The sequence below is a fragment of the Salmo salar genome, chromosome 15 (assembly GCF_965601325.2).
Source record: "Salmo salar chromosome 15, fSalSal1, whole genome shotgun sequence".
Classification (NCBI taxonomy): domain Eukaryota; kingdom Metazoa; phylum Chordata; class Actinopteri; order Salmoniformes; family Salmonidae; genus Salmo; species Salmo salar.
This window is the reverse complement of record NC_138305.1, coordinates 74,094,242-74,108,655: the sequence shown is the minus strand read 5'-3', so window position 1 is coordinate 74,108,655 and position 14,414 is coordinate 74,094,242. Positions and strand designations below refer to the sequence as shown.

The 14,414-nt window shown below is 42.2% G+C and overlaps 1 protein-coding gene across 5 annotated transcripts in view; it reads left to right on the top strand.

The window, feature by feature from the left end:
• Window positions 1–14,414, top strand: part of LOC106572235 (polyhomeotic-like protein 2) — a 44,936-nt gene that overhangs the window by 21,984 nt on the left and 8,538 nt on the right. For 3 of the 5 annotated variants that reach the window (XM_014146245.3, XM_014146244.3, XM_014146249.3), the window contains 5 exons: window positions 135–212; window positions 514–675; window positions 4,503–4,592; window positions 9,187–9,472; window positions 13,018–13,596. In XM_014146245.3, the coding sequence (XP_014001720.3) occupies window positions 135–212; window positions 514–675; window positions 4,503–4,592; window positions 9,187–9,472; window positions 13,018–13,596 (1,195 nt within the window). The remainder of the gene's footprint in view (window positions 1–134; window positions 213–513; window positions 676–4,502; window positions 4,593–9,186; window positions 9,473–13,017; window positions 13,597–14,414) is intronic. The other 2 variants (XM_014146248.3, XM_014146246.3) reach the window with 2 other exon arrangements.

The following is a 14,414-nucleotide window of genomic DNA, read 5'->3' as shown; positions in this document are numbered from 1 at the left end:
GAGTGGCTCAAGAAGAAGCACATTAAGGTCCTGGAGTGGCCTAGCCCCAACCACTAGGCTACCTGCAAGTTGGCACAAATTATTGATTGTTAGTTTTGATATTGGTACCTTTCTTCATTTCCTTCATTTCCCAGGCTACCATAGTGACAGGAAGACAGAGCTCCAACCAGAATTGGACCTCCTCTCACCAGACATGTACCACACAGACCACTGTGAGTGGAACTGTTTTAATAAAGCTGTCTGTCTGTAGCTAGTCCACTGATTTTAATGACTGTCCCTGTTTCTGTCTGCTTGTGTCCTTGTGACCTAGATTATTTTTGGGTGTGCTACATGTCCATGTCAGCATGCCTGTTCCTGCATCTTTGTATCGTTTGCGCCTTTATGACTTGATTATATCTAGGGCATGAGGGCAACCTTACAGAACTTTCGTAAAATAAACATGTTAACAGATATGATTGGAATTGTGTTAGTTCTTCTACAAGTTATGGTCATTACAGTACACCCCTCTCCCAGGTAAACCCGGCCACACCTCCAGCAGCGGCCCAGATAATCAACAGAGTCCAGAGTGTTAGCTCCACTCCCTCCTGTATCCCCCAGCAGGCTGTGCTCCTAGGCAACGCCTCCAGCCTCGTCCTCACCGCCAGCCAAGCTCAGATGTATCTGCGGGCTCAGATGGTAAGAGAATGGCACGCACGCACACATTTGTCATACCTATTTCACCGCTGATTGAATGGTCTATAGTCATCTCCTCTCCACACAACTAGATGGGCCTCTTCATCTGAATAGTAAAGGAACGTTTTGCTCAATCTACTCAAATCTAATTGTAATGATCGCATACACGTTTAGCTGATGTTATTGAAGGTGTAGCGAAATGCTTTTGTTCCTAGCAGTAATATCTAACAATACACAACGATACACTTTGGTAAACCGTGGGGTGTTGGGTTGAGCGCACAGAGATGGACACAGAGACAGGGAGGTTCTAGTCAGAAAACACAACTTTACTAGGAAACTAAATAAACGTAACAACAAAATAACTTAAGGTCGGCTCGGTCCTTCTTCTCATTTAGGCTCCGTGCCTCCGGGAGCTTCATTCCCCTCTGTAGGCTCACTCCTGGCCTCTCACTTTTTCTCTCCCACGGTGTGCCCTGGTGCTCCATTTATGTGGCCTTTATGGCTGGTTGGCACTTTCCCCTAATTACACCGAATTGGTGCCATCAGCGTTGGGGTGCCCAGCCTGGGTACTCCCAACAGAGGGGGCCAATGTCCCAGCACGTACCTCCCCGCTATCACCAACCCCCAGGGTAGACCTGCCGGGATACCAGAACACACAAATATAAAAGTAAAATAATGGAATTAAGAAATATATAAATATTAGGACGAGCAATGTTGGAGTCCGGAGTATAAATAAATATATATATTATTTGTATTTATTAATGATTAAATACAGCCTTATTCTAAAATGGATTAAATCATTTCCTAATCAATCTACAAACAATGCCCCATAATGACAAAGAAAATACAGTTTTTTATTTTTATTTTTGTAAATGTATTACAAATAAAAAAACGAGATATGACATTTACATAAGTATTCAGAACCTTTACTCAGTACTTTGTTGAAGCACGTATGGCATCGATTACAACCTTGAGTATTCTTGGGTATGATGCTATAAGCTTGTCACACTTGTATTTGGGGAGTTGCTCCCATTCTTCTCTGCAGATCCTCTCAAGATCTGTCAGGTTGGATGGGGAGCGTCACTACACAGCGATTTTCAGGTCTCTCCAGAGATGTTCGATCAGGCTTAAGTCCGGGCTCCAGCTGGGCCACTCGAGGACATTCAGAGACTTGCCCCGAAGCCACTCCTGCGTTGTCTTGGCTGTGTGCTTAGAGTCGTTGTCCTATTGGAAGGTAAACCTTCGCCCCAGTCTGAGGTCTTGAGCATTCTGGAGCAGGTTTTCATCAAGATTTCTATGTACTTTGCTCCGTTCATCTCCCCCTCAATCCTGACTAGTCTCCCAGTCCCTGCCACTGAAAAACATCCCCACAGCATGATGCCGCCACTACCATGCTTCAGTGTAGGGATGGTGCAGGTTTACTCCAGACGTGAGGCTTGGCATTTAGGCCAAAGAGCAACTTGGTTTTTATCAGACCAAAGAATCTTGTTTCTCATGGTCTGTGAGTCCTTTAGGTGCCTTTTGGCAAACTCCAAGGGCAGTCTCCCTGACCAAGGCCCTTCTCCTTCGATGGCTGTAACGTAACAAAATGTGGAAAAAGTCAAGGGGTATGAATACATTCCGAATGCACTGTATAGACATTATGGACAATACGTGGATAGAATATACAGTTGAAGTCGGAAGTTTACATACACCTTAGCCAAATACATTTAAACTCAGCTTTTCACAATTCCTGACAATTAATCCTAGCAAAAATTCCCTGTCTCAGGTCAGTTAGGATCACCACTTTATTTTAAGAACGTGAAATTTCAGAATAATAGTAGAGAGAATTATTTATTTCAGCTTTTTTTTCTTTCATCACATTCCCAGTGGGTCAGAAGTTTACATACACTAAATTAGTATTTGGTAGCATTGCTTTAAAATTGTTTAACTTGGGTCAAATGTTTCGAGTAGCCTTCCACAACCTTCCCACAATAAATTGGGTGAATTTTGGCCCATTCCTCCTGACAGAGCTGGTGTTACTCAGTTAGGTTTGTAGGCCTCCTTGCTCGCACAAGCTTTTTCAGTTCTGCCCACAAATTGTCTAAAGGATTGAGGTCAGGGCTTTGTGATGGCCACTCCAATACCTTGACTTTGTAAGCTTTAAGCCATTTTGCCACAACTTTGGAAGTATGCTTGGGGTCATTGTCCATTTGGAAGACCCATTTGCAACCAAGCTATAACTTCCTGACTGACGTCTTGAGATGTTGCTTCAATATATCCACATAATTTTCTTTCCTCATGATGCCATCTATTTTGTGAAGTGCACCAGTCCCTCCTGCAGCAAAGCACCCCCCACAACATGATGATGCCACCCCTGTGCTTCACGGTTGGGATGGTGTTCTTAGGCTTGCAAGCCTCCCCCTTTTTCCTACAAACATAATGATGGTCATTATGGCCAAACAGTTTCATCAGACCAGAGGACATTTCTCCAAAAACGATCTTTGTCCCCATGTGCAGTTGCAAACCGTAGTCTGGCTTTTTTATGGTGGTTTTGGACTAGTGGCTTGTTCCTGCTGAGCGGCCTTTCAGGTTATGTCGATATAGGACTCGTTTTACTGTGGATATAGATACTTTTGTACCTTATTCCTCCAGCATCTTCACAAGGTCCTTTGCTGTTGTTCTGTGATTGATTTGCACTTTTTACACCAGAGTACGTTAATCTCTAGGAGACAGAACGTGTCTCCTTCCTAAGCGGTATGACGGCTGCGTGGTCCCATGGTTTTTATACTTGCGGATGAACCAGACTTGTGGAGGTCTACATTTCTTTTCTGAGGTCTTGGCTGATTTCTTTAGATTTTTCCATGATGTCAAGCAAAGAGGCACTGAGTTTGAAGGTAGGCCTTGAAATACATCCACATGTACACTTCCAATTCACTCAAATGATGTCAATTAGCCTATCGGAAGCTTCTAAAGCCATGACATCATTTTCTGGAATTTTCCAAGCTGTTTAAAGGCACAGTCAACTTAGTGTATGTAAACTTCTGACCCACTGGAGTTGTGATACAGTGAATTATAAGTGAAATAATCTGTCTGTAAACAATTGTTGGAAAAATTACTTGTGTCATGCACAAAGTAGATGTCCTAACTGACTTGCCAAAATGATAGTTTGTTAACAAGAAATTTGTGGAGTGGTTGAAAAATGTGTTTTAATGACTCCAACCTAAGTGTATGGTAGTCTGGCTGTATGTAAACTTCCGACTTCAACTGTATAGTATATCTGAAGAATACGTAGGAAAAAATAGAATATGTACAGCAATAGTTGAATAGGATGGACTTGACTAGAATAGAGTACTCTATGTTTTCCATATGATTTAATATGATGATTTCCTTCATGTGGCCAGGGTATAGATATGTGCCACAGCAGAGGGTAATTTAGGAAAACAAGACTCAAAACTTGAGTTTCAGTTATGTTTTTACTGGCAGATATACTGAAGTTCCTCGTATGATTTTTTGGACAGGAGCCATAATGGATAGTAATGTTTTTGTTGTTGTTGACAACTCTTTCCTCTCTGAAACCATCAAGCATCCTTGAGTTGCAATCCATCTTAGATCAGAATAACACAGTGCAAGGCTGCACATGGCAGCCCTTGTTCAAAATCAAATTGCTACCAGGGAAGAAAATGCCTTAGCCATGTAATTCATGGATGGCAAGATTCAGCTGAAAGAGCTTTGTTACTGTTATTTTTTGGGCTCAATAGCTCAGTGGGATAACACCAACTTTATCTGAGGGCTTAGCTGGTCCTGATTTGGAGCAGTCTTAGTGCCAATATTTTTTGTTGTTCTCCCAGCTCATCTTCACCCCAACTGCAGCTGTTGCCACTGTCCAATCAGCAGCCTCATCCCAGTCTGCCACCAACCAACAGTCTGCTAGTGCACAGGTAACATTCACCACACACAACCCCAATGAGCACACACTTGGATACAATTTTTTACTTTTAACTAGGCAAGTCAGTTAAGAACAAATTCTTATTTACAATGACGGCCTACACCGGCCAAACCCGGTGATGGTGGGCCAATTGTGCACAGCCCAATGGGACTCCCAATCACATCCGGTTGTGATACAACGTGGAATTGAACCAGGGTGTCTGTAGTGACTCCTCTAGCACTGAGATGCAGTGTCTTAAGTACAGCCCTATGGGACTCCCAATCACAGCCGGTTGTGATACAGCCTGGAATTGAACAAGGGTGTCTGTAGTGACACCTCTAACACTGAGATGCAGTGTCTTAGACCGCTGCGCCACTCGGGAGTCCTACTATGGGAGAATCCCAATTGGTTTTTCTCGCCTCCTCTCCTCGGTCTTCAAGGAGAGGAAACGTGGAAACAAATGAGCTTGTATGAATTGAGCATGTCTTTCTCCAATCACAGGTCATCAGGCAAATTATGTTTACAGGGGCAGAATCCCAAAATAAATATGTAAAGTGATAATAACAGATTTAGCTAGTTGTGCAAGACATTTTATAGATAAAAGGATGAGTAAAATATTGTTTTTAAATGTGTGCATGTGTTTCTCCTCTGAGAAAACAAGAGCTGATTCAAAGGGGGCGTGGCGCATTTCAAAACGCTTCTGCGATAAGGAGCCGAGAGGATACACCTGTGCTTCCTCGGTGGGAGAAGGCTATCGAGGAGGGGACGACACTCCTTTTTATTTTTTTAACCTTTATTTAACTAGGCAAGTCAGTTAAGAACACATTTTTATTTGCAGTGGTGTAGTTCTATTTTCTTTTAGTTGAGGAAGTGCCATTTTTGAATTTGTCAATCAAAGTTTGTAGCCTACTGACAGATGTAGCCTATTGAATATCATTGTAGAATAGACCTATGCATAAAATGCTTCATCCATTTGCAACGTCTGCCTATGCCCACACATTGTCTCAAGAATATTTGCTATTTTTAATATGCCAAACACTGTTAGGTGTACCTAATATCCAAATAGGCCATCATCTCTGTCAATCTTGAATGATAATTCTATACGTTTTACCGGTGAAATGTCCAAACTGCATACCAATAATTTGATCTCAATCAGTTTCATGGGAATATGCCTTTAGATCTTCTGACTGTTTCGTGAGCGAAGAAGCCCTTTCCTGCAGTCAAATGACCAAATCGCCCTCTAGTGGCCCTCTAGTGGCCTCTAGTGTTATTAATATTTTTCATAATTGTATAATTAATTAACACATTTTTTTTTACCACCAAAAATACAATATTTCTATGTCAAGTGATTTGGTTATATTTCAGTCTTCTGTGATGTACAGTACCAGTCAAAAGTTTGGACACACCTACTCATTCAAGGGTTTTTCTTTATTTTTACTATTTTCTACATTGTAGACTAATAATGAAGACATCAAAACTATGAAAAAACACATATGGAATCATGTAGTAACCAAAAAAGTGTTATATTTGAGATTTTTTTTAAATAGCCACCATTTGCCTTGATGACAGCTTTGCACACTCTTGGCATTCTCTCAACCAGCTTCATGAGGTAGTCCCCTGGAATGCATTTCAATTAACAGGTGTGCCTTGTTAAAAGATAATTTGTGGAATTTCTTTCCTTCTTAGTGTGTTTGAGCCAATCAGTTGTGTTGTGACAAGGTAGGGTTGGTATACAGAAGATAGCCCTATTTGGTAAAAGACAAGTCCATATTATGGCAAGAACAGCTCAAATAATCAAAGAGAAACGACAGTCCATCATTACTTTAAGACATGAAGGTCAGTCAATGCGGAACATTTCAAGAACTTTGAAAGTTTCTTCAAGCGCAGTCGCAAAAACCATCAAGCGCTATGATATAAACTGGCTCTCATGAAGACCACCACAGGAAAAGAAGACCCAGAGTTACCTCTGCTGCAGAGGATAAGTTCATTAGAGTTACCAGCCTCAGATATCGTCAATTAACTGCACCTCAGATTGCAGCCCAAATAAATGCTTCACAGAGTTCAAGTAGCAGACACATCTGATTATCAACTGTTCAGAGGGGACTGTGTGAATCAATCCTTCATGTTCGAATTGCTGCAAAGAAACCACTTTTAAAGGACACCAATAAGAAGAAGAGACTTGCTTGGGCCAAGAAACACAAGCACAACAAACACATTAGACCAGTGGAAATCTGTCCTTTGGTCTGATGAGTCCAAATTTGAGATGTTTGGTTCCAACCGCCGTGTCTTTGTGAGATGCAGAGTAGGTGAACGGATGATCTCCGCATGTGTGGTTCCCACTGGGAAGCATGGAGGAGGATATGTGATGGTGTGGGGGTGCTTTGCTGCTGATATTGTCAGTGATTTATTTAGAATTCAATTTATTTAGAATTACCATCTAGTTTGCACTTAGTGGGAGTATCATTTGTTTTTCAACAGGACAATGACCCAAAACACACCTCCAGGCTGTGTAAGGGCTATTTGACCAAGAAGGAGAGTGATGGAGTGCTGCATTAAATGACCTGGCCTCCGAAATCATCCAACCTCAACCCAATAGAGATGGTTTGGGATGAGCTGGACCTCAGAGTGAAGGAAAGCAGCCAACAAGTAATCAGCATATGTGGGCACTCCTTCAAGACTGTTGGAAAAGCATTCCTCATGAAGCTGGTTGAGAGAATGCCAAGCGTGTGCAAAGCTGTCATCAAGGCAAAGGGTGGCTACTTTGAAGAATCTAAAATATCAAATATATTTTGATTTGTTTTGCACTTTTTTGGTTACTACATGATTCCATATGTGTTATTTCATAGTTTTGATGTCTCCACTATTATTCTACAATGTTGAAAATAGTACAAATAAAGAAGAACCCTTGAATGAGAATGTGTGTCCAAACTTTTGTTTGGTACTGTATATAAAGTATAATATTGGGATGCAAACTCAAAACTGAATACATTTCAACTCTGTATCTGACATGGTATAGATGTCTTCTTTTTTTAATCGCATAACCATGTGTGTGAAGTGTATACTTTTGTTTCAAAGTAGATTTGTTTGACTACCAAGAAACACTCTGTGTGACAATGATTTAGCCCACTATAGTAAAATGATAACTGTAGTCATGTGTGCAGAGGCCCATCGGTCAGAGGCTTGACCACTTTGAGCGGGCAAAATCCAATGTAGAACAGCCACAGACAGGTCTTGCTAAAATGGCTGTCTTCAAAACAGTTTGTTATGGATTTGGCGCTTACTGTCCAAGTGATTAGCTTACATAAACGTACCACCTCTATTGCATATGTAGACAAACTGATCCACCGCATGAACCTTTCATCACACCAACGAGATATAGGATCCAAATTCACTGCGTGTCTGCCTTGATGTTCATAAAGCTCCACGCACCCCTTCTTGCGCAGTGGAATCCAGAATTATATGTGACCAGTTGGTTACGGTGCTGCCCTTTCTGCACCACGATTCGAAGGGCGCTCCCATCAATTAAAATAACCCTCATCAAGATCTGTTGCCTACGCCTAATAGTCCTATTACAAATAGAAGATTATCACCTCTCACAGTGGTGCTCGTTTAATGACGTTAAATAGAAGCTGAATCAACATCTCGCAAGATCACATAATGATTCCTTTTTATTTTACATGACAGAACAGAATATAATAGCATATACTGTAGCATAGTATGTCTATAATATGATACACCAAAAACACCTGCTCAGTCATTTCTTATCTGAAGCTGAATAGTAAAAAAAAAAAAACGTGGAATTCCAAGTTGGATGACCGTTCAAAAGATTTTCTAGTCTGAGCTGTGTTTTTTCATGAGTTGTCTTGAGCTCAAGTCATACGTCGGAGCTTTCAGTGTTGCGAGTTCCGTTGTTTTGAACGCGGCATTATTCATCATTGGTGCCACAACCAGAGTGAGAAGACAGGGAAGAAACATTTACCTACAGGTGTAGAATCTTCTTAATTTGATCACTTTTTTGTTGCTGAGAATTTTCCTGCAATGCAGGAAATGCAAACTTGTTGTGTATTTGAGTTTTAAAAAGGCTTCTAAAGTTTGTCATTTCCACTTAGAAATTTCAGACTTGATTTGCCCTAACAAAAAATGTACCATCCCCTACCAAAATGCCATTAATTATAATCCACATAATAATTCACATTTCCTGTTGCTGCAGGTTTATTTTCCTGCTGTAGCAAACTGGCTGAAATTAAGATCCTACATCTGTATCTATAGGCTGCTATAGCCTACTGATTTATTTTGTTTGTCATTCTATCGTTTTCATGGTATTTTAGTGGTGATTAAATATCATTTATTTAGAATTTATCAGAATTAATTTTCCATAAGTATTTTACCAGCTCTGACTGACTTGAAAAAAGTGAGGGAGTGCAGCTCCCCCACACTACGGCAGCACTACTTCCTGCTCCTTTGTTTGCCTACTAACGAATTGGCACTCTCCTCGAACACTCATTGGTTTCCGGGTCACGGAGGGCGGAGGAGTTTAGGAGAGAACAGACTTTTGTCCAATTGGAATTTTTCCCATGATGACGTTTTAAATCTCCTTTTCCCCGCAGGTGCAGAACCTTGCCATCTGTAGTCAGCAGGGGGCCCCCTCCTCCTCTCAGCTCCAGGGCCTTCATCTCAAACCGATGTCTGGAGGGGCCCAAGTCTCCCTGGCTGGCCAGCTCAGGGGTCCAACCCAGGGGCCACAGGGAACACAACTGGGGTCCCTGAAGGCCCCATCAAAGGGGGGGCAGAAAGGTGAGGGCCACTTTGTATCCGTGAGCCGCAGTGTGATGGCCGTCAGCAGTCACCCCCTCATCAGCCCAGGTAGACCACACTCAAAGCGCCCTGTTCAAGGTTAGCATAACAAAGAAGCATAGGTTTAATAGTAATTGTTATATAAGCCTGAATGTGGGTGGAGTATGATGACACCAACACTGTTTCATAAACATGATAACAGTAGGGCATGTAGCCGCAGCCAGGGCGGGCAGCTGTTGATTTTCTACTTTTGCTATAGATAAATCAAATTTCACACACAGTTAGAGCAAGTCTAAAGAGGTGTTTTTACCACACAATTTTGTCAAAAGACACTTCCATAACCTTGTCTCCACTATAGGTCCTTTTGAGTTCTATTTCCATACCATATCACCAGGCCGGCACAGGGCTGTCTGTCAGACCTATCCAAGAGAAGGCTGTACTGTAAATGCAGGCCAACCCTTCATTAGACTGCCAGCCCTATTCACGTGGACCCACTTTCAGAGGAAATGTATTATTATTACAGGACGTAAAGGGGAAATGGCCTAAGATCAGACAGCAAGCCTCAGCCAGAACCCAGTGACAGCTCAAATATGGCAGAGAAGGTTTCTAAAAGTATCTTATTGGCAAGACGACTGGCAGCTTCAAAACACAGCAGCAATACACTCAGCTTAGTTCTAATATGAAGAGTTCCTTGACCAGTGGTGGAAAAAAGTACCAAATTGTCATACTTGAGTAAAAGTAAAGATACCTTAATAGAAAATGAGTCAAGTAAAAGTGAAAGTCACCCAGTAAAATACTAAAATACTTGAGTAAAAGTCTAAAAGTAAATGTATTCGCTAAAATATACTTAAGTATCAAAAGTAAAAGTACGAATAATTTAAAATTCCTTAAATTAAGCAAACTAGACAGCACAATTTGATTTATTATGTTTTTATTTATGGATAGCCAGGGGCACACTCAAACACTCAGAAATCATTTACAAACAATGCATTTGTGTTTTGTGAGTCCGCCAGATCAGAGGCATTAGGGATGACCAGGGATGTTCTCTTGATAAGTGTGTGAATTGGACCGTTTTCTGTCCTGCTAAGCATTTAAAATGTAACGAGTACTTTTGGCTGTCAGGGAAAATGTATGGAGTAAAAAGTACATTATTTTCTTTAGGAATGAAGTGAAGTAAAAGTAAAATTTGAAGTTCGGACACTGTTATAAGCTGAACTGTTGCACGAGGAGGAGAGACTTTTTCCCCATGAGGATCTCATTAGTAGTTGGGATAAAAGGGATATCCCAAACACCATCTTATACAGTCACCTCCTTCCTGCAGCACTGGAGCTTTAAGCAACCCTAAGCCGAACCAGACGGTTTCCCTAGTGTTGCTAAAGGTGAGGAGGGCAAGGCTGCAGTGGAGGATACGGCTGAAGGCTTGACCCATAGGTCTGAGCTACTCCTAATGAGCTACTTCCAGATGGGGGCTGGCTGGGGGGGACGCCCCTCAGCGCTGCACATCTTCCCCTCTGTCACCATGTGCGCACAGGAAACCCTTCCCCCCATCTCAGCGTCCAAAATCAATAGATCAGAGGCAGAAACGTCTGTTTCCGATTAAAATGCATGCCACAAGGGGTTGCGCTACTGTTTTATAAAAATATTGTTGGTGGCATTTATTTTTGATTTAGTTATCCTTATGGAAAAACCAAATGAATTTCACATGTGAACGCATGTGAAGTGACCCAAAAACATATGATTTCACATGATGATTTCACATTTTCCACTTGTGAAATCATGTGATTTTCCTGTAAGGGTTGCGTCTGTTGGGTTATTTTGACAGGCTCAATTGGTTCATGTTCGGAACATTGTGTGCTGGATTAAATTATTTATTGATATGTGTAAAACCAAAAGTAGACTGCGGTCTGGACCCAAAGTTGCAATATTCAATTGGACACAAAGCAGTCTCCCCGCAGCTAGCCAGTTTGAAGCTTTTCGACTTGGCAGAGTAACACATTTAAGTGGTGTGTGAATATTGGAGAGAAGGCTGGCACACCGCTTTAAAAGGAGTTGTCACATAACTAGTGGCTGTAGAATAGTTTCCACAGAATAATCCCCAAACCACAGCAGAGTAAGTTGTCAAAAAGGCCTTCGTTTGCACCAGTTTGGGGCCTGACTGAGGTACTTATTAATGGTGAGGCAGGCATTCTATGAGTGGACCACAGCAGAGGAAACCAAGAAGGCTAATGATCACGAGACGTGCTGCCCCTCCAGAAATTGTTGCTCTTCACATACAGTAGAGGCATCTACTGCACACATTCAATCAAAAGTGATTGGGCTTCATGCATGGAGGACTACAGCTGTTTCACCACTAGGTCCCATTGGGTTGAGAATGTCATGTGTAGAATGAGACACAGGTGACTGGATACATTAACCTGAAGGCAGACTCTGTGGTAGCACGATACAAACGGACTGAAGGGGATGTCAAAGGTATTAGCTTTACAGTGATGGTTGGCATACAGTACATGATTTAGGGGACAAATCCATTAAAGAAACTTAGGACTATTTAGTTACAGGTTCATTTTAGTTTACCATGGTTTTCTGTTAAAGGCCCAGTGCAGTCAAAAATGTGATTTCCAGTGTTTTAAATTTCCACGCTATGATGTTGGAATAATACTGTAAAATTGTGAAAATGACTAATGCCCTTTTAGTGTAAGAGCTGTTTTGGTGGGAGTTCTGGCCTTCCATGGTGACACCACCATGTGGTAAATTAGTTAATAGACCAATAAGAAAGAGAGTTCCAAACCTCTCTGCCAATAACAGCACATTTACAGTTTTTCCCTCCTCATTCAGACCACTCCCAGACAGTCCTAGCTAAATTCTTGCTTGAGAAATTGTCGTTTGCTAAGAAGCTATTTTTGTTTATTTTTGACAATTTGTATTGAAAACAATCACAGTGAGATACTTAATTGTTACCCAGAAATGATTTGATATTGAGATAAAAACACCTGCATTGGACCTTTAAGAGACTACTCATGAAATCCTAATTTCACTAATACAATATTTATTTGTATAGCGCTTTTTATGATACTCAAAGACATTCAAAGTCACTAGCCATAACATGGCTTTGATGGTGTTTTGATTTGGGTTTCGCTCTCCTATAAGTGAACGTCCATAGTAACCACAGACCTTTACAAACTGCAGCGCTTGCAAGACTCTGATGTGGAACGGCGGCAATGTTTTTGAAAACGGGAAGCTGTCTTTAAGTGTCCTGTTACTCGTACGCCTACGACTACATCAATGGCTCTTTCCCCCAGATGTTTATCTTCTCTAGTTCCACAGACCATGGTCATGTGTTTGGCCTCAGGGAACCTATTGTTTGGCGTATAAACACATTTTATGAGAGTGAGGATTAATCCAGGCTTGACTGACTGAAGCCAAAGATGAACATGCCCTGGGGTGTCTGTTTGTTTGGGAAGTTATTGCTGTGGTAACCAATGTAAGATATTTCTGAGGCTTACTCATTTAGGGCCAAATCCTAACTTGAAATGTACACAACTAAGAATTACGTACAAGGGTAGCTACATTTTATTGTTTGTTTTGTGAATGAAACCTGATATTTCTTAGTTTAAAGACTAATGTTGAGTTATGTGTTGTTTTTACAGCGTATGCACAAATCCAGACGCACCAGTTTCTGCAGCAGCAAAAACAGCAGCAGTTTGTGTTCCAGCAACAGCGACACCAGACCCAGCAGCTTTCTCTGAGGGGCCAGGCCCCAGTGCTACATACAGCCTCCATCCACAGTCACTCTCAGGCCCAGATGCTACAGGCCCTGGCTATCCAGCCCCAGCCCAAGGAGGGCCCTGTCCCTGTACTGCCCAAACCATTTATTTCTGCCAATGTTCCTAGCCAGCAGGCCACCATCTTCCACTCCACTGTCAGTCCCCAGATTCTTACCCACAACGGGCCAACCCCTGTGGTCACCCAGATGCAGGCTGCTCCACTGCCCAACACCAAGCTAGTGCAGATGGCTGCAGTCGACCTCCAGATCCAGCCAACAGCTCTTACACCAGCCTCTCAGCTGGTTCAGGATAGTGCTGGCAAGGAGCTGCCCACGTCTGAGGTAGTCACGGAGAACAGCTCCACTCCCCTCCTACAGCAGCCAACAGCCCCTCCTATTCTTGAGGTCATCACTATTGAGCAATGCCCATCGGATCCCAGCAACCCCACCACACCCACTGGAGGTAGATATTATATTTTATATGTCACAGGTTGCATCTCTAAGTCATTGGACTTATGGATAACCAGAAGCCCTGACTGACTGTTCAATTTGATACAGTAATGTGACATCCCACCCATCCACTCACTGACTCACTCACTCTCTCACTCGATGACTCACTCACTGACTCACTCACTCTCCTACTCGATGACTCACTCACTGACTCACTCACTCTCCTACTCGATGACTCACTCACTCACTCACTCACTCACTCACTCACTCACTCACTCACTCACTCACTCACTCACTCACTCACTCACTCACTCACTCACTCACTCACTCACTCACTCACTCACTCACTCACTCACTCACTCACTAACCCACAACCCACCAACAACCTATTCACTCACTCACTCACGTCCATCTGTATGCTCAGGCACAATGGCCATCCCCAGTCTAGCGCTCCCCTCAAGCAGAATACTAAATCTGTCATGCCCCAGAGTCCATTGTCCAACCTTGCCACTTGGGGGAACGTGACAGCTTTAGCCATAATTACGGGAAAGGGTTGGGCTTTGTCACTCCCGTGGGATAGGGGGGAGAAAGTTTTCAGGCTTCCGCCTTACCAATATATTTCTCAAATATTGAGGGAATTCGATTATCTGGACCAAGTTAACCCGGTGGGAAGAGTTTGCACCAGGTGAAAATAATTTGTATACAAGTCGGCTCAAAACAAAAGTGACATTTGTGTTTTCAAATGCAAAAGTGATATTTTGATTAAAAGAATCTGCCATCCCAATGAAAAATTCGATTTGAGAAAGGCGCTCCTTTCACTTTTGCCTGTTC